Source organism: Pantherophis guttatus, chromosome 4 (genome assembly GCF_059756535.1).
Source record: "Pantherophis guttatus breed Tessera chromosome 4, ASM5975653v1, whole genome shotgun sequence".
Lineage (NCBI taxonomy): Eukaryota > Metazoa > Chordata > Lepidosauria > Squamata > Colubridae > Pantherophis > Pantherophis guttatus.
The window spans coordinates 2,941,056-2,962,038 of record NC_142066.1 but is presented as its reverse complement, the minus strand read 5'-3'; the positions used below and the strand labels follow the sequence as shown (position 1 = coordinate 2,962,038).

General features: G+C 46.5%; 1 protein-coding gene across 2 annotated transcripts in view; it reads left to right on the top strand.

The window, feature by feature from the left end:
* The first annotated feature begins 6,905 nt into the window (after positions 1-6,905).
* Positions 6,906-20,983, top strand: part of LOC117671251 (hydroperoxide isomerase ALOXE3-like) — a 31,040-nt gene continuing 16,962 nt past the window's right edge. The window contains exons 1-6 of one of the 2 annotated variants that reach the window (XM_034427079.3): positions 6,906-7,098; positions 8,721-8,896; positions 9,543-9,747; positions 12,499-12,583; positions 17,904-18,026; positions 19,324-19,427. In XM_034427079.3, coding sequence (XP_034282970.2) covers positions 8,735-8,896; positions 9,543-9,747; positions 12,499-12,583; positions 17,904-18,026; positions 19,324-19,427 — 679 coding nt within the window. In that variant the 5' untranslated portion in view covers positions 6,906-7,098; positions 8,721-8,734. Of the gene's footprint in view, positions 7,164-8,720; positions 8,897-9,542; positions 9,748-12,498; positions 12,584-17,903; positions 18,027-19,323; positions 19,428-20,983 lie in introns of both variants that reach the window. The other variant, XM_034427077.3, reaches the window with a different exon arrangement.

Genomic DNA, 20,983 nt, shown 5'->3' with positions numbered 1-20,983 from the left:
CCATTTCTGGCAGATGGCAGTCCAGTCTCTTCTTGAAAGCCTCGTGATGAAGCTGCCACAACTTCCGAAGGCAACTTCCGTTCCATTGAAGCAACAAATGGAAACTAATCAAGGAGAGAACCAACCTAAATTTCTCGACAATGAGCACAATTCACCAGTGGAACGACTTGCCACCAGAACTTGTGGGTTCTCTATCACTGGAGGTTTTTTTAAGGAGAAATTGGACAGTCACTTGTCTTGGAATGGAACAGGGTTTCCTTCCGGAGCAGACTAGACGATCTCCAAGATCCCTTCCGACTCCGTTATTCTGTTACTTAACTCTGAAGGTTAAGATGGGCTTGATCGTGCTCCCTCCGAGCACCACAGCCCTGTGTTCTGTCCCCGTCCCGCACGCACACACAACAACAGACGTCCAAGAGTTAAAAACCAAACCAGCCGACAAAATCCTTATCCTTATGATAACGGAACTTGGCAGCAACCTAGTGGCTGCCTGCCAAGAGTTTATTATTTACGAAGAGGAGAGATAACTTCTCCCCGCTCCTGGTACATCAAAAGAAACAGCTCAATAATTACGGAGTCAATCAAGTCCAGAGATAATCCAGCAAAGTCTATAGCAAAAAGTCCGGCAATGCAGAATGGCGTGGAAGCTTTCAGCTTTGTTCGTCACAAGGTTTGACTGGCCACCACGTTCCCTTTTATACCCTGTGGGGTGTGGTCCAGTGACTCAGCCTACTCTCTGGCACACCTCCTCTTCTGTTGCGTGCGCTTATCTCTCCGACGCTGGCGTGGATCCAGCCAAGACTCATCCCCGTCACTGTCCGACTGCGCCTGCGTGGGGATACCTGGCTCCTGGCCAATCTTCTCCGTCGGGAGACACCTGAGGCATTGCCAGAGAGGAGGGTCCTGGAGAGGGAGGCCCGGCCAACTCCTCTCCTTCCCTTTCGGAGCCTTCTTCCTCCGATAAGACAGGCTCGGGGTTCGGAGCCACAACACCCTGTGAGGTAGGCTGAGCTGAGACAGGACAAACCCAAAGGACACTCAAAATTTGAATTCACTCCTCTTGAATGCGGGGAGTTCCTCCATTCTGGGAATTGCAATAGGATCTCTCCAGATGTTTTTCACACCGAAACATCTCAGATCTACCTAGATATTTAAGAGCCTTTCCCTGTCCGGTGACCTCGGGCTGTGATGGATAACAACGCCCATCCTCCCCTACCGACCTGCCTTTAAAACCCAGCAGGTGTCAGCTGGGGACGTCCTTTGCAGCCAGCCAGTTGAGCAGGACCGGGTAATGACAAAGAGGCAAATTAGACAGGTTGCCTAAATGGCAATTTTATACCAGCAGGTGATGCAAACAAGTTTTTTTAAAATGCCAACTCCACCGACTCAGCAGCTGCCTGCAGGAAATACACATGAACCTTAGCTGGTTATAAATCTGGTCTTGTAAAGTGTAATTCAAGACAAGTTTCTTTAATCCAGTGTGCTTGTTGCAAGGAACCAAGCAAGAACAGAACAGAACAGAACAGAACAGATTAGAACAGAACAGAACAGAACAGAATTTTTTATTGGCCAAGTGTGATTGGACACACAAGGAATTTGTCTTGGTGCATATGCTCTCAGTGTTCATAAAAGAAAAGATACGTTCATCAAGAATCGTAAGGTGAACAGAACAGAACAGAACAGAACAGAACTCAGAGTAGAGTAGAATTGAGAATAGAGAATAGAGAATAGAATTCAGAACTGAGAATAGAATTCAGAATTGAGAATAGAATAGAACAAAAATCAGAATTCAGAATAGAATTCAGAATTAGAATAGAGTAGAATTCAGAATTCAGAATAGAATAGTATAATAGTATAATATATAATGTATAATTTAATTTAATTTAATTTAATTTAATTTAATTTTATATTTAAATTTATATACCGCCCTTCTCCTGAAGGACTCAGGGCGGTGAATAGCCATAGATAAAAAACATAATATATAATATATATATATATATATATATATATATATATATATATATATATATATATATATATATATATATATATATATATAGGCTTACAACGTGCTCAGCTATATATAATATAATATATATTATAACTATATAATATTGATGATAATATGATTGTAGATCTTATTATAATTTAAATGGTTATAAATGATTATAAATTAAACGATGGTATAATGTAGGATAGTGAACCATAGAAATAGAATTTATGTAAATATTAATGTTATGGATGATACGGATGCTGATATGGAAATGCTGTAATGAGTGTAAATTTGTGTTTTGTGTTTTAAATGTTGGAAAAAAATTTAATAAACATTTTTTTAAAAAAACAGAATTCAGAATTAGAATTCAGAATTGGAATAGAGTAGAATAGAATTCAGAATTAGAATTCAGAATTGGAATAGAGTAGAATAGAAATCAGAATTAGAATAGAATTCAGAATTCAGAATTCAGAATAGAATAGAATAGAATAGAATAGAATAGAATAGAATAGAATAGAATAGAATAGAATAGAATAGAATAGAATAGAATAGAATAGAATAACAGAGTCGGAAGGACCTTGGAAGTCTCCTAGTCCAATTATCTTCCGTTATAGTTTCAATATTATAACCCTCAAAAAAGAAAGAAGAAATACGAAATTGTCCGTCCGTTTTCTTTTCTCCTGTACACCATATTTCACCCATTTCTTACAACACCCCTCTCCTTTCCTCTTCTTTCTCCTCCCTCTCTTCTCTCCTCCCCTCTCCTTCTCTCTCCTTCCCTCCTTCCTTCTCCTCTCCTTCCCTCTCTCCTTCTCCTGTCCCCTCTCTATTCCCTCCCCCCCGCCTCTTCTTCTCCACTTCTCACTGAGTATCTAGTGAGTAGGCTCAGTAACTATATATAATCCTGTGTAAAGATTCATAGCATCCCCTAATATTCTAGTGGGGGGTTGGACTAGATGACCTATAACCGTGATGGCGAACTTATGACACGGGTGCCACAGGTGGCACGCGGCGCCATATCAGTGGGCACGCGAGCATTGCCGTAGCTCAGCTCCAGCGGGCATGCGCGCACCGGCCAGCGGATTTTCGGGACTTCCGGACCGACTGGAAGTCGGGAAATGGGCCATTTCCGGCCTCCGGGTGGGATGGTGAACTGGGGAAGGCTGTTTTAGCCCTCCCCAGACTCCAAGAAAGACTCTGGAGGCTGTGGAGGTGAAAAATGGGCCCACTGTGCCATCACGTGCCAAAAGAGGGGGGAATGCGGGACGGGGGGGTCGCGCATGTATGTATGGGGGGGCGGGGCGCATTGAATTATGGGTGTGGGCACACACCCGCCCTCCCCCCCCCGCTTTTGGCACGCGACGGCAAAGAGATTAGCCATCACTGACCTATAATATCCTTTCCAACTCTGTTAATCTGTTATATCTATTATATCTCAGCATGACGTTGTTAATGAATAATTGAATTTTCAGGGGGTGTTTTTCCTATATTATAATGAGTTCCCCCCCCCCAGTTATTAGAGTTCAATAACTTTCCGTACAGTCCTCGACTTACGACTTGTGGCTAAACGGCCCATTCGTTCAGGGATTTTCGCCCGGGCGTAACGATCTTCCTTCGTACCGTTGTTCAGCGAATCACTGCCCTTGTTCAGCGAGTCGCCGGGTCGTTAAGTGAATCTGGCTTTCCCCCCCCTCATCAGAAGGTCGTAAAAGGGGGGGATCACATGACCCCTCCCCACCCAGGACCCTGAAGCCAACATAAATCCGAGTCAGTCGGAATTTTGATCCCGTCACCGCGGGGATGCTGCAACGGTCGTAAGTGTGAAAAACGGTCATCGACCCCTAAACGGTTACTAAATGAATTGACGTAAATCGAGGACTACCTGAATCTTCCTCCAGTTGTTTTCTTTTTCTTTTTTTTTTTTTTTGTGTCTTCTCGGGACGCACACCAACCAGATGTGTCACTCTGCTGAGAAGGATCGTGTAGGTAGGATCTCCCGCTTGGGCAGATGGAGGGGCTGGACTAAATGACCTCCAAGGTCCCTTCCACCTCCGTTCATAGAATTTGGAAAATAAAACCTTGGTTGATTCACCCAGCCAGCTGGCTGGGATTGAAGGCTTGCTCTTTAAAACCCAACAGGTGAAGAGAGACAAGACAGCCTCTTGGCCATCTTCAAGCCAGAAGCCTTCAATTAAACCTGGTTTAATGTTGTTAAAATTATCTTCCGGAGGCGGAAGAAGAAAAGAGAAACGTAAAATCAAAGGTATGGCCAGCCGAGCCTTGATTAATTCTTCGGGGCCCGCCCTGCTGGCTTCCTTGACTTGGCTTTTTAATCATTATTTGCAATGCTATTTATTCCCATTTCACAGCTGGCAAAACTGAGCGCCCAACATTGGTCAGAGCTGCATTTTTTGAACCCAGGACCCAAGTGGATCTCTCCGGAAAGCAAAAATAAAATTGCCGGCACACGTTGTTTTGATTTGTAGAGGTACTTGCCACCGTCGTTAAATGAATCCCCCACCGTCGTTAAGTTGGTAACACGGTTGTTAAGCGAATCCCCCCAATTGACTTTGCTGGTCAACAATGAACAGACAACAATCGACAGATGAACAGAGTTGGAAGGGATCTTGGAGGTCATCTAGTCCAGCCCCCGGCCCAAGCCGTCGCAAAAGGGGATCGCGTGACCCTCGGGATGCCGAGACCGTCATAATTACGAGTCGGCGGCCAAATGTCTGAATTTTTGACGGTCGTTAAGTGTGAAAAACGGGCATTGGTCCCTTTTTTTTCAAGGCCATTGTAACGGTTACTAAACGAGCGGTCGTAAGTCGAAGACTGCCTGCAAAATCTCCAGGGCTCTGCTGTAATACAGATTGTAAGTCCTCGACTTACCACAGCTCATTTAGTGACCGTTCCAAGTTACATCAGCCCTGAAAAAAAAGGGACTGATGACTTACGACCGTTGTTCACACTTACGACCGTTGCATTCAGATACTAGGCAACCGACTCACATTTACGACGGGGTCACGTGATTCTCCCTTTTGCGACCTCCTGACCAGCGAAAACTCCATGGGGAAGCCGGATTCACTTAACAACCGTATGACCCATTTAACAACTGTAAAGTGATTCGCTTAACGAATGCGGGAAGAGAAGTCGTAAAATGAGGCAAAACTCCCTTAACAAATTTCTCATTTAGCCACATAAATTTTGGGCTCCGCCGTGGTCGTAAGTTGAGGACTACCTGTAATAAGTTAGCAGATAAAAATCAGTAACCAATCCACAGCACTGGGTCATATTTTCTGAAAACTGGAGAAATTCGCACCCCGTGCTCAAAAATCCGAGCCGCATAACAGAGGATAAAAAATCAAATCAAATCAGGCCCTGTTGATCAGATTTTTGCAATGATGCAAAACTATGAGAGGCCCAGTTACACCCGAGAGGATAAAACCAGGTTTTCCGGCTGAGATTTAAACTCTGAAAGTCAGTTTGGACTGGAGAAATTCGCACCCCGTGCTCAAAAATCCGAGCCGCATAACAGAGGATAAAAAATCAAATCAAATCAGGCCCTGTTGATCAGATTTTTGCAATGATGCAAAACTATGAGAGGCCCAGTTACGCCCGAGAGGATAAAACCAGGTTTTCCGGCTGAGATTTAAACTCTGAAAGTCAGTTTGGACTGGAGAAATTCGCACCCCGTGCTCAAAAATCCGAGCCGCATAACAGAGGATAAAAAAATAAAATCAGGCCCTGTTGATCAGATTTTTGCAATGATGCAAAACTAGGAGAGGCCCAGTTACACCCGAGAGGATAAAACCAGGTTTTCCGGCTGAGATTTAAACTATGAAAGTCAGTCTGGACTGGAGAAATTCGCACCCCGTGCTCAAAAATCCGAGCCGCATAACAGAGGATAAAAAATAAAAATCAGGCCTGTTGATCAGATTTTTGCAATGACGCAAAACTAGGAGAGGCCCAGTTACACCCGAGAGGATAAAACCAGGTTTTCCAGCTGAGATTTAAACTATGAAAGTCAGTTTGGACTGGAGAAATTCGCACCCCGTGCTCAAAAATCCGAGCCGCATAACAGAGGATAAAAAATAAAAATCAGGCCTGTTGATCAGATTTTTGCAATGACGCAAAACTAGGAGAGGCCCAGTTACACCCGAGAGGATAAAACCAGGTTTTCCAGCTGAGATTTAAACTATGAAAGTCAGTCTGGACTGGAGAAATTCGCACCCCGTGCTCAAAAATCCGAGCCGCATAACAGAGGATAAAAAAATAAAAATCAGGCCTGTTGATCAGATTTTTGCAATGATGCAAAACTAGGAGAGGCCGAGTTACGCCCGAGAGGATAAAACCAGGTTTTCCGGCTGAGATTTAAACCACGAAAGTCAGTTTGATGGTAATTATTACGCAAGACGGCATGTGGGTTTTTTAAAATACGTCTCCGAAGAGAGTAGCAGGATTTTAGCCGGTCCTAAAAGGCATGTGAGAACCGGAGCCGTGATGCTAGAAGTCTGCTAAGCGCTTCCTACAATAAGCCATCATTCCGGCGGGAGGGTACCCTGGAGGTCATTTAGTCCTACCCTCTGCTCGCTGCCGGATAGGGAATTCGGGGATGGGTTTAAGAACCCATCTTAAAAGGGTTGCAAAACACTCATCTGATGCAACGGACAGAGGGGACGTGAGTCTGCGGCCCTCTTAACCACGAATCAAAGTTTCCACAAATCGTGGTTTGGCTCCAGCTCGACCAGCTCCATCCGTTGTCAAGAATTAGCGCGATTCCATGATGCACAAAATGACACCTGGAGATCTCGGGAGGCAGGCACTTGAGTCACCGGCAACTGCAAATCAGGCACCGAGCGGAGGGTTGGACTAAATGACCTCCGGGGTTCCCTCCCCGCCTGGATGATTTTGCACATTGTAGGAAGCGCTTCGCAAGGTTGGCACCTGGGCTCTTTCCCGCATTCGGTCGGTTGGCTTCGGCTGGGTGCCGGGCAGCCGCCACGGGAGGGTCAGAGGGGGGGGGAAGGGAGGGGGGGCCTCCGGACGGCCCCCCCACCCTCTGGTCTCACCTGGCTTCGTCACCCCCACCTGAGGCCGAGCGACAGGTAGACGGACCGGTTCTCTGGCTCGGAGGGATAAATTCCAGGAGCTGAAAGGGAGCTAAACTCTGGTGCTGATTTTTCTTTCTTTCTTTCTTTCTTTCTTTCTTTCTTTCTTTCTTTCTTTCTTTCTTTCTTTCTTCTTTCCTTCCTTCTTTCTTCCTTCCCTTCCCGTTGCCTCCCTCCCTCCTTTCTTTCTTTCTTTCTTTCTTTCTTTCTTTCTTTCTTTCTTTCTTTCTTTCTTTCTCCTTCTTCCTTCTTTCCTTCCTTCCTTCCTCCTTCCCTTCCCTTTGCCTCTCTCCTTCCTTTCTTTCTTTCTTTTTCTCTCTCTCTTTCTTTCTTTATTTCTCCTCCCTCCCCCTTTCCTTTGCCTCTCTCCCTCCTTTCTTTCTTTCTCTCTCTCTCTTTCTTTCTTTCTCACTCTCTGTCTCTTTCATTCTTTCTCCTTCTTCCTTCTTTCCTTCCTTCGTTCCTCCTTCCCTTCCCGTTGCCTCCCTCCCTCCTTTCTTTCTTTCTTTCTTTCTTTTTCTCTCTCTCTCTTTCTTTCTTTCTTTCTCCTCCCTCCCCCCCTTTCCTTTGCCTCTCTCCCTCCTTTCTTTCTTTCTCTCTCTTTCTTTCTTTCTCACTCTCTCTCTCTTTCATTCTTTCTCCTTCTTCCGTCTTTCCTTCCTTCTTTCCTCCTTCCCTTCCCTTTGCCTCCCTCCCTCCTTTCTTTCTTTCTTTCTTTCTTTCTTTAATTAATTAATTATTTATTTATTTCTCCTCCCTCCCTCCTTCCTTCTTTCCTTCCTTCCTTTCCCGTTCTTCCTTCTTTCCTCCCTCACCTCCCTTCTTCCTTCCTTCCTTCCTCCATCCATCCTCCCTCCCTCCTTTATTTATTTATTTATTCATTCATTCATTCATTCATTCATTCATTTATTCTTTCCGCTCCCTCCCTCGCTTGCTTCCTTCTCTTTCTTCCTTCCTTCCCTCCTTCCTTCCTTTCTTTCTTTCTCTCTCTCTCTTTCTTTCTTTCTCTGTTTTTCTTTTCCCCTCCTTTCCTTCCTTCCTGCCTTCTCCTCCTCCTTCTTCTCTCTTTTGTCTCCCTCCCTGCCTCCCTCCCTTCCTCCTCCTCCCCTCCCTCTCTCTCTCCTTCCTTCCTTCCTCCTCCTCCTCCCCCTCCCCCTCCCTCTCTCTTCTTCCTTCCTCCCTCCCTCCCTCCCCCTTTCATTCTTTCTCTTTCTTTCTCTCTCTCTCTTTCTTCTTTCTTTCTTTCTTTCTCTGCTTTTCTTTTCCCCTCCTTTCCTTCCTCCCTTCCTTCCTCCTCCTCCTCCTCCCCTCCCTCCCTCTCTCCTTCCTTCCTCCTCCTCCTTCTCCCCCTCCCTCTCTCTTCTTCCTTCCTCCCTCCCTCCCTCTCATTCGTTCTCTTTCTTTCTTTCTTTCTTTCTTTCTTTCTGTTTTTCTTTTTCCCCTCCTTTCCTTCCTTCCTTCCTGCCTTCTCCTCCTCCTCTCTTTTCTCTCTCTCTCCCTCCCTTCCTCCCCCTCCTCCTCCCCTCCCTCTCTCTCTCCTTCCTTCCTTCCTTCCTTCCTTCCTTCCTTCCTTCCTTCCTTCCTTCCTTCCTTCCTTCCTTCCTTCCTTCCTCCATCAGGGTCACCGGCCAGCATGGCAACCGTCCCCTCCGCCACCTACAAAATCCGCGTGGCCACGGGCAACTACCTCTTCGGTGGGACCATGGACACCATCTCCATCTCCTTGGTGGGCGCTCACGGGGAGACCCCCAAGTTTCGCCTGGATAAATTCGGCAAAGATTTCTCTCCAGGAGAAGTAAGTGGGGTGGGGGGTTGACAAATGTGAGGGACCGCCTGGGGGCCCCACTACAGCTCCCATCATCCACTGCCCCCTTCTGGCAGACTGGCAGGAAAATCCTCCGGAGGAAGAGATTAGGATTGTCCTTTTGCCACCCTGGATGGCAACAGGGGAGGAAAAAAATGCTGTATTTCAGTGTTTCTCAGCCTTTGAAGATGTGTGGACTTCAACTCCCAGAATTCCCTAGCCAGCATACCTAGGCTGTGCTGTGGGATTGTGGGAGTTGAAGTCCACACATATTCCAAGGGCCAAGGGTGAAAAACAGTCCTTTAATACTTTACTTTACTTTACTTTAGCGAAGTCCGTCGAAGACGTCGCAGTCCGACGAGCGAAGTCGACGGGGAAAATTGTATCTGTTTAATGACCCCATGAACCGCTTAACAACCGGACAGATTTACTTAACAATACCCAATTCCGGCAACCGTTTTTTGTATGTTTTCATCTCTGGGCCTTTAATCGTCTTTCTTGCTCTTTTCTGCACTTTTCTCACAGTTTCTTTCTGCCTTGCCTTCTCCAATTCTCTCCATCCCCACTCCAATGGTCGATGAGAACGGATGGGAATTATAGTCCAGACGCGCTTAAACTTTCCTCTTTGGCTTCGCAGGTGGAGGAATTCGTGGTGGAAACCCAGGTGGAGTTGGGGGACCTCCTGTTGGTCCGTCTCCATAAGGAGCCCTACGGGTTCTTCCCTCCCACCAACTGGAACTGCAGCTTCATCGAAGTGGAGACCCCCGAGGGGCAGACCCACCGTTTCCCTTGCTACCAATGGATCCCGGGGTACCCCACCTTTGAGCTCCGAGAAGGAACAGGTGAGACCTTCCCACCTTCTAGGAAGCTTCTGGAAGGAAGCCCTCGAGTATTGTTTCTCGAGCTTGGCAGGTTAGAGATGGGTGGACTTCCGCTTGATCGTGAGTGAACGTCAATACCCAGAATTGAAGATGGGTGGACTTCAGCTTGAAGATGGTGGACTTCAATTCCCAGAAATGGATGAATGGACTTTAGGTTGAAGATTGATGGACTTCAATTCTCAGAAATGGATGAATGGACTTTAGGTTGAAGATTGATGGACTTCAATTCCCAGAAATGGATGAATGGACTTTAGGTTGAAGATTGATGGACTTCAATTCCCAGAAATGGATGAATGGACTTTAGGTTGAAGATTGATGGACTTCAATTCTCAGAAATGGATGAATGGACTTTAGGTTGAAGATTGACGGACTTCAATTCTCAGAAATGGATGAATGGACTTTAGGTTGAAGATTGATGGACTTCAGTTCCCAGAATTGAAGATGAGTGGATTTCACCTTGAAGATGGTGGACTTCAATTCTCAGAATTGAAGATAGGTGGACTTCACCTTGAAGCTTGTCAATCAGAAAGGTTGGCAGTTCGAATCCCTGCGTGAGCAGAGGGTGGGACTGGATGACCTCCGAGATCCCTTCCAACTCTGTTACTGTTACTATAAGATGGTGGACTTCAACACCCAGAATTGAAGATGGATGGCTTTCACCTTGGAGATGGGTGGACTTTAATTCCCAGAACTGAAGATCAGTGGACTTCATCTTGAGGATGGTGGGTTTCGGTTCCCACAATTGAAGAGGAGAGGACTTCACCTTGAAGATGGATGGTCTTCAGCTCCTAGAACGGAAGATGAATGGACTTCAATTCCCAGAACTGAAGATGGGTGGACTAAACTTCAATTCCCAGCATGGAAGATGGAAGTTCAGAAGAAGTTCATCTTGAAGACTTCCATTTTTTCGTCAAGCTTGAGAAAGTAGAGTGAGATACAGAACCTTCAGTCAATATTCAACGAGGAACTGAATCTAATTCAGGTTTTTTTTTTCAATCTTGGCACCTCTAAGGTGGACTTCAACTCCCAGAATTCAGCTTGCTGGCTGGAGAATTCTGGGAGTTGAAGTCCACACAACTTCAAGTTGCCAAGTTTAAAGAAACAGTGCTTTACAATGAAAAGTCCAGCAATAGTTCGACCATTTTACAACATTGTCACATCCAGTTTGACACACTTTCCTAGTAGGTAAAAATAAGTTACAAAACCCAGGGATGATTTATTAGGAAATGAAAAACTGGAACTTTTGGAGTTTGTGTTGTGTCCTAGAAAAAATTAAGGTTGGTTAAGTATCCTTGCATTGCCTCCAGCTCCGGCAACAAGGCAGGCAAGAATCCACAGATATAATTTTGTCTCTCTGATGGGAGAAATTTATTAATTGATTTATTAAATTTATCCAGCCACCCACCGGTCTCGCTGTCAGGACTCTCGACAGCTGTCAGATCCCAACCCAATTTTCAAATAAAATGAATTTAGCCTAAGAAATATGTTGAGGACGGCCCGTTGACGATAACTCAAAAGCCTTTTCTGAGAAAGCCGGAAAACTTTCCCGGTGGAATTTCTGCCTTCGGTGACAGCTAGTATTTCAAAAGGAGTGGTGCGGTGGCCTAGAGTTGGAGCTCTCGCCTCACAATCAGGAGGGAGACTGTGAGTTCGATCCTAGGTAGAGGCAGATATTTCTCTCTCTGGGCACAATGAGAATATATATATCTGCCGAACAAAACTCCTCATTGGTGACAGGAAAGGCATCCGGCCATTAAAACACTCTGCTAGCTCCATTCAGTTCACTCTGCAAATTCGTTAAAAGAAGATGATGGCGACAGCTCTTCAAAAGCGTGAAACAATGGGGGAGGTTTTAAGAGGTACGCAGCTGCCCCAAATCTGGGTGCCAGTTACAGGTAGTCCTCGATTTATGACCACAATTGAGCCCCAAAACTTCTTTTGCTGAGCAAGACCGTTGCTAAGTGAGTTTTTGCTCCGTTTTATGACCTTTCCTGCACCGTTGTGAGGCGAATCACTGCGGTTGTTAAGTGAGTAACAAGGTCGCAAAGTGAATCTGCCTTCCCCCTTGACTTTGCTTGTAAGAAGGCCGCAAAAGGGGATCCGATGACCCTGGGGGACTGCAACCGTCATAAACACGGGTCAGTTGCCAAGCATTTGATCACGTGACATACCCCCCCAGGCCAGGGATGCTGCAACGGTCGTAAGTGTGAAAAATCGCCGTAAGTCACTTTTTCAGGGCCGTTCTAACTTCAAGCCGTCACTAAGTGAAGCACCGCCTATATTTCACAGTCCCAAATTATTCCTTTAATGCAGGGGGGAAATCTATTTACCTTCCCTACCGATTTGGAAGTGCGTGCTCTGCGCGCATCATCTGCACGCTTGGACCCTCTGCGCACGCGCAAAGCCTTCTGCTCATGCTCAGAGGGTCAAAAACAGGTTACTTCCTGGTTAAAACCAGGAAGTAATGACGTCTGGGCAGGGGGGCGGAGCCTCGTGCTGCCGCCACTACCGGTTCTCCGATTCGCACCGGCCGAACCGGTTCGCCCCAGTTCGCACTGGCCGAACCGGGCTGAACCAGTAGCATTTTACCCCTGCTTTAATGTGATTCTGATGTGGTTCTGATCTTCTCTTCCTTTCGGTAGGGCAGAAGGAAGCAGACAAATTACAAATAACTCTAATTTTTCTTCCCCCCACCCCCCGCTCTTTTCACAGCTAAACTCGCTCGAGTGGACGCAAACAGCCGATTGCTCTCAGAACATCGCCGGTACGAACTGCTAGCAAAACAGGAAACCTACAGGTGAGTCAGCCAATTTGACATGCTAAGGCCAGGTGTAAATATGTATAACTAGGATGTGAATCTTCACAAATAAATGTGAAGGATTCCTCCCTTGCATTCAGACGCAAACAATTGCAGGCACTCCCGGGAATATTTTAAAATCCTGTTGTTGTTGTTGTTTTTTCCCCTCCGTGAAAATGATCCGAGAAATTCAATTTTTGCAGCAGTCTCTCAAACACAAATTTGCTCCAGACCTGATTTCCATAAATCCCCCATTTGTTCCTTCTGTCTGTTCCAACACCCCCTAAAGTGGTTTTTCTGGCTAAGAATGATGGGGATTGGAGTCCAAGCCCGAAGACCATCAGGTGATCGGGACTCCTTAAACACGGTCACTCATGTCCTCGTCACTTCCCGCCTGGACTACTGTAACGCTCTCTACATGGGGCTCCCCTTGAGGAGCACCCGGAGGCTCCAACTGGCGCAGAGTGCGGCCACGCGGGTGGTTATGGGAGCGACGTGGCGCTCCCATGTAACACCTCTCCTCGGCGAGCTGCACTGGCTCCCGGTGGTCTTCCGGGTGCGCTTCAAGGTTTTGGTTACCACCTTTAGAGCGCTCCATGGCTTAGGGCCTGGTTATTTACGGGACCGCCTGCTGCCGCAAACGGCCTCCCACCGGCCGGTACGCTCTCACAGAGAGGGACTCCTCTGGGTGCCGGCGGCCAAACAATGTCGGCCGGCGGCCCCCAGGGGGAGAACCTTCTCTGTGGGGGCACCTACTATCTGGAATGAGCTCCCCCCGGAGATACGGAGGATCCCGGATCTACGCATCTTCCGCTGCGCTCTCAAGTCCTTTTTATTTCACCAGGCTGGTCTGGCCTAACCTCTCCCATTCTCTTTTTAATGTAAATTTTAATGTAAATTTTAATTTGTTCTTAACCTGGGGTTTTAAATTTGTCTTGGGCTAAATTGATTTAATTCGATTTTACTTCTGCTCTTAAATTTTTGTATTCTATGTGTTTTATCTTCTGCCAGTTCACCGCCCTGAATCCTTCGGGAGTAGGGCGGTATATAAATCAAATAAAATGAAAAATGAAAATGAAAATGAGGTGTGTTTCCCCAGGGGGGAATATAAGGCTACCTGCCTTATAAATAAACACGAAGGCGTAATTTAATAAATTCAGGCTGTTTTTCTCAATCTCAGCAACTTGAAGATCTGCGGACTTCAACTCCCAGAATTCCCCAGCCAGCGTTTCCCCCCCTCCCTCCCGTGGTCACATGACCACTTTTCAGCCAACCAGCTTGCATTTAGGACTGTTTGCAACATATCAGGTCTCCACAATTTACAATGTTTTTGCAGGAAATGGCTGTTTGTTTCCAGTTTTTGGCAAAAAAAAACCCCAAAATACCCTAGCAAATAATGGGTTTACTTAATAAGGGATGCGGTGGCTCAGCGGGTAAGACGTTGAGCTTGTCGATCGAAAGGTCGGCAGTTCGGCGGTTCGAATCCCAGCGCCATGTAACGGGGTGAGCTCCCGTCACTTGTCCCAGCTTCTGCCAACCTAGCAGTTCGAAACCCCGTAAAAAATGCAAGTAGAAAAAATAGGGACCACCTTTGGTGGGAAGGGAACAGCGTTCCGTGCGCCTTTGGCGTTGAGTCACGCCGGCCACATGACCACGGAGACGTCTTCGGACAGCGATGGCTCTTCGGCATTGAAACGGAGATGAGCACCGCCCCCTAGAGTCGGGAACGACTAGCACATATGTGCGAGGGGAACTTTTACCCTTTACCTTTACTAATGACAACTGGGGGGGGGGGAAAAGGATTGTTAAATAAGTCAGTCGCGTGGGTAATCCATTTTGCAACCGTCCTAACAAAGCTCCGTTATACTGTCGTAAATCAAGGACTTGTCACTACTGCAAAAAAAAATAGTTGTGGAACCGAGTCAGTTACATGGGTGACTCACTTTACAATGTCCCGGCGAGCTTCATTACGGTTGTAAGATGAGGACTACCTGTATGAGCTATTGAAGAGCAAACGTTTTCTAGAAAACAAGAAAAAAATAATAATTTATTGAGAGGTGGGGAGCTGTATAAATAAAGGAGGAAGAAAACGGCCCCATCCCTTGTCATATGACCGAATTGAATCCAAAATTTCTGTTGTTAAGTGAGACTGTTGTTAAGTGAGTTTTTGCTCCATTTTACGACCTTTGCCACCGTTCTTAAGCGAATCACTGCTGTTCTTAAGTCAGAAACACGGTTATTAAGTAAATCCAGCTTCCCCCGTTGACTGTGCTCGTCAAAAGGTCACAAAAGGGGGATTTTGATCACTTTTTTTTTTTTTTAAATTTTGATTTATATGCCGCCCTTCTCCGGAGACTCAGGGCGGCTTACAATGCGTTAAGCAATTGACCACAGGAAGGCTACAACTTCATAAATTGTGAAAAGCGGTCATTAATCCCCTTTTTTCCATGCCACCATAATTTCGGTCACTAAATGAACGGTTGTAAGTCCAGGACTCCCTGCATTCTGTCCATGCTGGGGAAAAAAATCAGAATATGTCATGGCTCCGTCGGAGCCTGAGTCCACGGAGGAGGACGAGCCAGAGCTGGGGCCTACAGAGGTCGAGGGGGCAGCCTTGTTGGCTTCGGAGGAATGTGGGGAGGAGCAGGACGAGGCAGCCCCGGGTCCCTCGGGCTTGGGACGGCTTGCCAGCAGGGAAGAACGGGGGCAGGACGACGGAGAGAGAGGGGAAGGGAGGGCAGGCAGTGGAGATGAGGAGTGGCGGAGCTCAGGCAATGAGCAAGTACCGCCCCCTCCTGATCCCCGAGCATGGAGAGTGGAGAGGAGGTGAGAGCAATGCAGGCCAACCCGACAACTCGGGAAGAGAGCGCCCCGCTCCCCTTCACAAGGCACACCTGGGGACTGAGACTTAAGGAGACGCTGTGAGAAGGGACGCTTGTCACTGAATTTGTGGAGTTTTGTGTGCTGCTGCCGACGTCTGGAGTTTGCTGGACTTCATTGCCTTGTTCCTTTGCTTCGTGGACTCCTTACTGTGTTCCTTTCTTTTGTGAACTCATTGCCTTGTTCCTTTTTTTCGTGGACTCATTGCCTTGTTCCTTTTTTTCGTGGACTCATTGCCTTGTTCCTTTTTTTCATTGAACTCGTTGCCTTGTTCCTTTGCTTCGTGGAGTCATTGCTTGTTCCTTTGCTTCGTGGACTCATTGCTTGTTCCTTTGCTTCGTGGACTCATTGCTTGTTCGTGGACTCATTGCCCTCTGGATTTCTTGCCTTGACGCCATTGTGCTAACCACATTTTGTTGGACTACTCACAGCCAGAGAGACTGCTGAAAGTGTGCGCGTGGAGGACTTGCCAAAAACGTGGGAGCGTTTGGGGAAAAGTTGGACCAATAAAGGAGAGTTTGAACTATCAGCTGACTGTGTTGCCTCTGTGCCTTGCCCCGAGTCATCACAGAATATCCAGGCGTGGGCTGCTCAGGGCGTTCGAAGGGGTTCGGGAGAACCTCTAGCTAAGATGGGGGCTCCATCTTGGGGATTACATGGGACTCCCCCTGGGGTGCACCCGGAGGCTCCAGCTGGTCCAGAATGCGGCCGCGCGTGGGATTATGGGAACGACGGGGCGCTCCCATGTGACACCTCTCCTGCGCGAGCTGCACTGGCTCCCGGTGGTCTTCCGGGTGCGCTTCAAGGTGTTGGTGACCACCTTTAAAGCGCTCCATGGCTTAGGGCCGGGGTATTTACGAGACCGCCTTCTGCCACCAATAGCCTCCCACCGGCCAGTACGCTCGCACAGAGAGGGCCTCCTCAGGGTGCCGTCCGCCAGACAGTGTCGGCTGGCGACCCCCAGGGGGAGACCCTTCTCTGTGGGGGCACCCGTCCTCTGGAACAACCTGCCCCCAGAGATACGTACAATACCAGACCTCCGGACCTTTCGTCGGGCCCTGAAAACTTATTTATTTCACCTAGCCGGGCTGGCTTGATCCCACAGTTTTGGTTAAATTTAATTGATTTTAACTGGGTTGTTTTAAATTGCGGCCCAAAATATTTAATTATTTTTAAACTGTTTTTAAATTTTGTATGTTCTGTTTTATTCTGGCTGTTCACCGCCCTGAGTCCTGTTGGAGAAGGTGCGGTATACAGATTAAAACAAATAAATAAATAAATAAGATTCTGTGCAGTTCAGAGAACCCCCAAATCCCACTCCTGGACGGCGACCCCACTCTACCCCTCCCAGGAGTCTCCACGCGGCCGGTTTTGGATGCAGGTAAATGCAGGACATGCACAAAGGCTCAGGGAGGGTGAGAAACGGGCCTACCAGAAGTTCAGGAAGAGAGCCTGCAGAGGGCCTCCAGAGCCTCAGGAGGCCATTTTCGCCCTCTCGGAGTCTTGAAGAGGTTTTAGAAAAAATGCTTTTAAAAGTAAAAGAAAAAGAAAAAAGCAGGGTAAGTGAGTGGCGACCAGGCCGGGGACTGGTTCGGGGGCGTTGCCAGCCAATGTTATTACCGGTTCTCCGAACTACTAAACATTTTTACTACCGGTTCTTGCGAACCGGTGCAAACCGGGAGCCTGGTTTAGCTCAACAGACAGAAGCATTGTAATTTAACACCAGCTGTCTGCAATTAAAGTAAGATCGAATTTCGCCAGGCTCAAGGTTGACTGAGCCTTCCATCCTTTCTAAGGTAGGTAAATTGAGGACCCAGTTTGTGGGGGCAATAAGCTGACTTTGTATAAATATACAAAAGGATGAAGGCTATTGCTTAGCGGATTGTAAGCCGCCCTGAGTCTCCAGAGAAGGGCGGCATATAAATCAAATTTTAAAAAAAACAACCCACCACTGCCCATGCTAAAATGTTTGAAGCCTACCCCTTAGAACAGGGGTCAGCAACCTGCGGCTCTGGAGCCGCCTATGGCTCTTTCCCCCCTCTGCTGCGGCTCCCTGTCACTCAAAATATACGTCACAACCGCCAATGTGCGACACCCCGCCGGCACACGATTTATTGAGCTTCTCAACCCCTGGTAGGCCAACCATGGATAAATCCAAGAAAAGGAAAGTTTCAGAAGAAAACAGAACGTTTAATTCAACTATATATGCTTATTTTGGGGGCGCTCGAGAAATCGTCAGGTACGGGAAGGGTTTTGTGGCTCCCGGTGTTTTCTTTTCTGTGGGAAACAAGTGCAAATGACTTTTTGAGTGTTTAAGGTTGCAGACCCCTGCCTTAGAATATCTGAATTGAAAGCATCTCAAAAGGGGAGAAATCTGCTTCTTTATTAACCCCGCAATCCTTTCCGGTGTCTTTTATTTATTTATTTATTTATGCTACAGATATAAAGATTATCAACCCGGGTGGCCCAAATGTTTAGACGCCGATTCGGTGGACCAATTGCACCTGAGCGATCAATATTCCAGCATCAAATCCTGCTCCTTCCGAGTCCTCCTGAAAACCGCGTACGTAAAATTGGAAAGATCCGGTGGAGAATCCAAGAATTTCTTCATTATTGCCGGAAAAATGATCTCGTTCTATTCGCCGTTTAATCGGTTTTTTTCACAAGTTGCCGTAAAATCGCTACAGAGAGGGCTGGACTAGATGACCCCCCGAGGTCCCTTCCGACCCTGTCATTCTATGTTCTGTTATTCGGTTCGAAATTTTTATTAGTTGATCAAAACGTAAAATACAAAAATGTAAAGAAAAACAATGAAAATAGAGGGGAGGAAAAGGGGAAGAGGGAAAGATGTAGGGTAGAAGGGGATTTTTTTAAAAAAGCATTTGACTCCTGACTCCTTTGGTGCAGTAGAATGAAACTTCAACTTTTCAATTTTATATAATAATATATACTAGTCATTTCTATAACAACAACCTGTCCAATCAGCAAAACCCAAAATCAAAGTTTCAATTTTTTTCCCACCTCGAGCACAAAGTCCAGAAGTGGTTTCCAAGTAGAAACAAAATTAATGGTCTTCTTTTCTTTACTCAAAGCAATGAAAATCAAAGTTTTCCCCCACCTCGAGCACAAAGTCCAGAAGTGGTTTCCAAGTAGAAACAAAATTAATGGTCTTCTTTTCTTTACTCAAAGCAATGGAAATCAAAGTTTCCCCCACCTCGAGCACAAAGTCCAGAAGTGGTTTCCAAGTAGAAGCAAAATTAATGGTCTTCTTTTCTTTACTCAAAGCACTCAATTTAGCTCCATCAACTTTTCCAGCCTTTTGTCCATTGTGGGAATCACAGTGTCCTTCCATTTTTTTGTGCACAATCTTGCTGCCATCAACATATATAACGTTCAAAATTCCATTTTCCCCCCCAAGTCCTTTATCCATTATTAGACCCTATTATTCTATTGTCAGGTTTCGAGGTCGTCTCAAATAAATTGCATTTCAAACAAAGCCTTTGAAGAAAACTCCCATTTATTCAGCACGACATTCAAAATCCGACTCATCGTAGCCAACACTGACTTCCAGACCCAAAACCCTCCCTTTCCGTTCCCCACTCCCCTGCACTCATTAGCCATCTTCCAAGTCACTCTACCCCTATCTACTGCTCCAACTCAAAGGAATTTCCCCCCTCCCATCCCATCTCCTAGGGGATATTATCTCCAGGGAAAATAAGTAGGTGAAAAGTCAAACGTCCCTTTCCAGACGCCTCCGCTCCTCCTTCTTATGTCAGCACTAGAGTAAAGGCAGCTTGAAGTGCTGACATCTATGTTCTCATCGGCTTCTCTTAAATTTATCTTCCCTTTCTCAATGCCAGGGAAATCGAGTTGAAGCTGAAAGGGTTGCTGAACCTCAAGGGCTCCTGGAAAAAACTGGCTGACATCCGAAGGGCTTTTTGGTTTTATCGGACCCCAACCTCAGGTCAGTCTTAACAACTGCTGTGATTCGCTTAATAAGTGTGGCAAGAAAAGTTGTAAAAGAAAGGGACAAAAGTCACTTAGCAAACGATTCACTTAACAACATAAATTTTGGGCTCCATTGTGGTCGTAAGTTGAGGACTATCTGTAGAACAAGGTTCCTCCACCTTGACTCCTCTAAAATGGGTGGACTTCAACTCCCAGAATTCTCTCTCTCTCTCTCTCTCTCTCTTCCCACTCTGGCAAAGGAAGTCCTGTAAGGTATGCTCGCTTTCTTCCAGCACACACACACACACACACACACACACACACACATGTTTAGAAAGTACTGCAGATTCCAAGAAGAATTCTGATAATTTCCAGACAGGATTCGAGTTGGGTTTCCCTCACCTCGAGCACAAAGTCCAGAAGTAGTTTCCAAGTAGAAACAAAATTAATCATCTTCTTTTCTTCACACACACACACACACACACACACACACACACACACACACACACATTAGAAAGCACTGCAGATTCCAAGAAGAATTCTGATAATTTCCAGACAGGATTCGAGTTGGGTTTCCCTCACCTCGAGCACAAAGTCCAGAAGTGGTTTCCAAGTAGAAACAAAATTAATCATCTTCTTTTCTTCACACACACACACACACACACACACACACACACATTAGAAAGCACTGCAGATTCCAAGAAGAATTCTGATAATTTCCAGACAGGATTCGAGTTGGGTTTCCCTCACCTCGAGCACAAAGTCCAGAAGTGGTTTCCAAGTAGAAAACATAATTAATCATCTCCCTTTCTTTACACACACACACACACACAAACATACACACACACACTCAGAAGGCGCTGCAGATTCGAAGAAGAATTCTAATAATTTCCAGACAGGATTTGAGTTGGGTTTCCCTCACCTCGAGCACAAAGTCCAGAAGTGGTTTCCAAGTAGAAAGAAAATGAATCGTCTTCTTTTCTTTACACACACACAAACATACACACATACACTCAGAAGGCGCTGCAGATTCCAAGAAGAATTCTGATAATTTCCAGACAGGATTCAGAAGTGCAGGCTATCAGTGGCGGACCAGCAGGGAGATGAATAGTTGTCTGTCACACCTATTTGCCCCTGCCCCCTGCCTTTTATCCCCAGAACTAGGGTGGGGCTTCGCCAGCAGCAATGGCTTTTCCGTCCAGAGGACCAGCCCATAGATTTCCACTTCTCTCCTCTCCTCTGCCTTTTGTGCATCCAAGCGTCAGGCACTGGACCCAGCTGTTCCTCCTCTTCCTCATCAGCCACCTCCAGACCTGGGGGCTTTTGACTCTCCATATGAGGGCTGACAGATGGCCCAGGCTCCGCCTCCTTCTCTATCTCTGCCAGCTCCATTCCCTCTTCCCCCTCAGAGCTCCCAGGTTACCTTGATGCTGGTCCTGACTCCCACACCTCCTCCTCCTCTTCTGATTCAGCTGCCGGAGGAGCTGGTGGCCGACAGGCCACAAAACAGACTTACCTGAAATTTAGTTTTTAAAGAGGAGAAATATTGTTCTGGAGGACAGTCCGCCATAT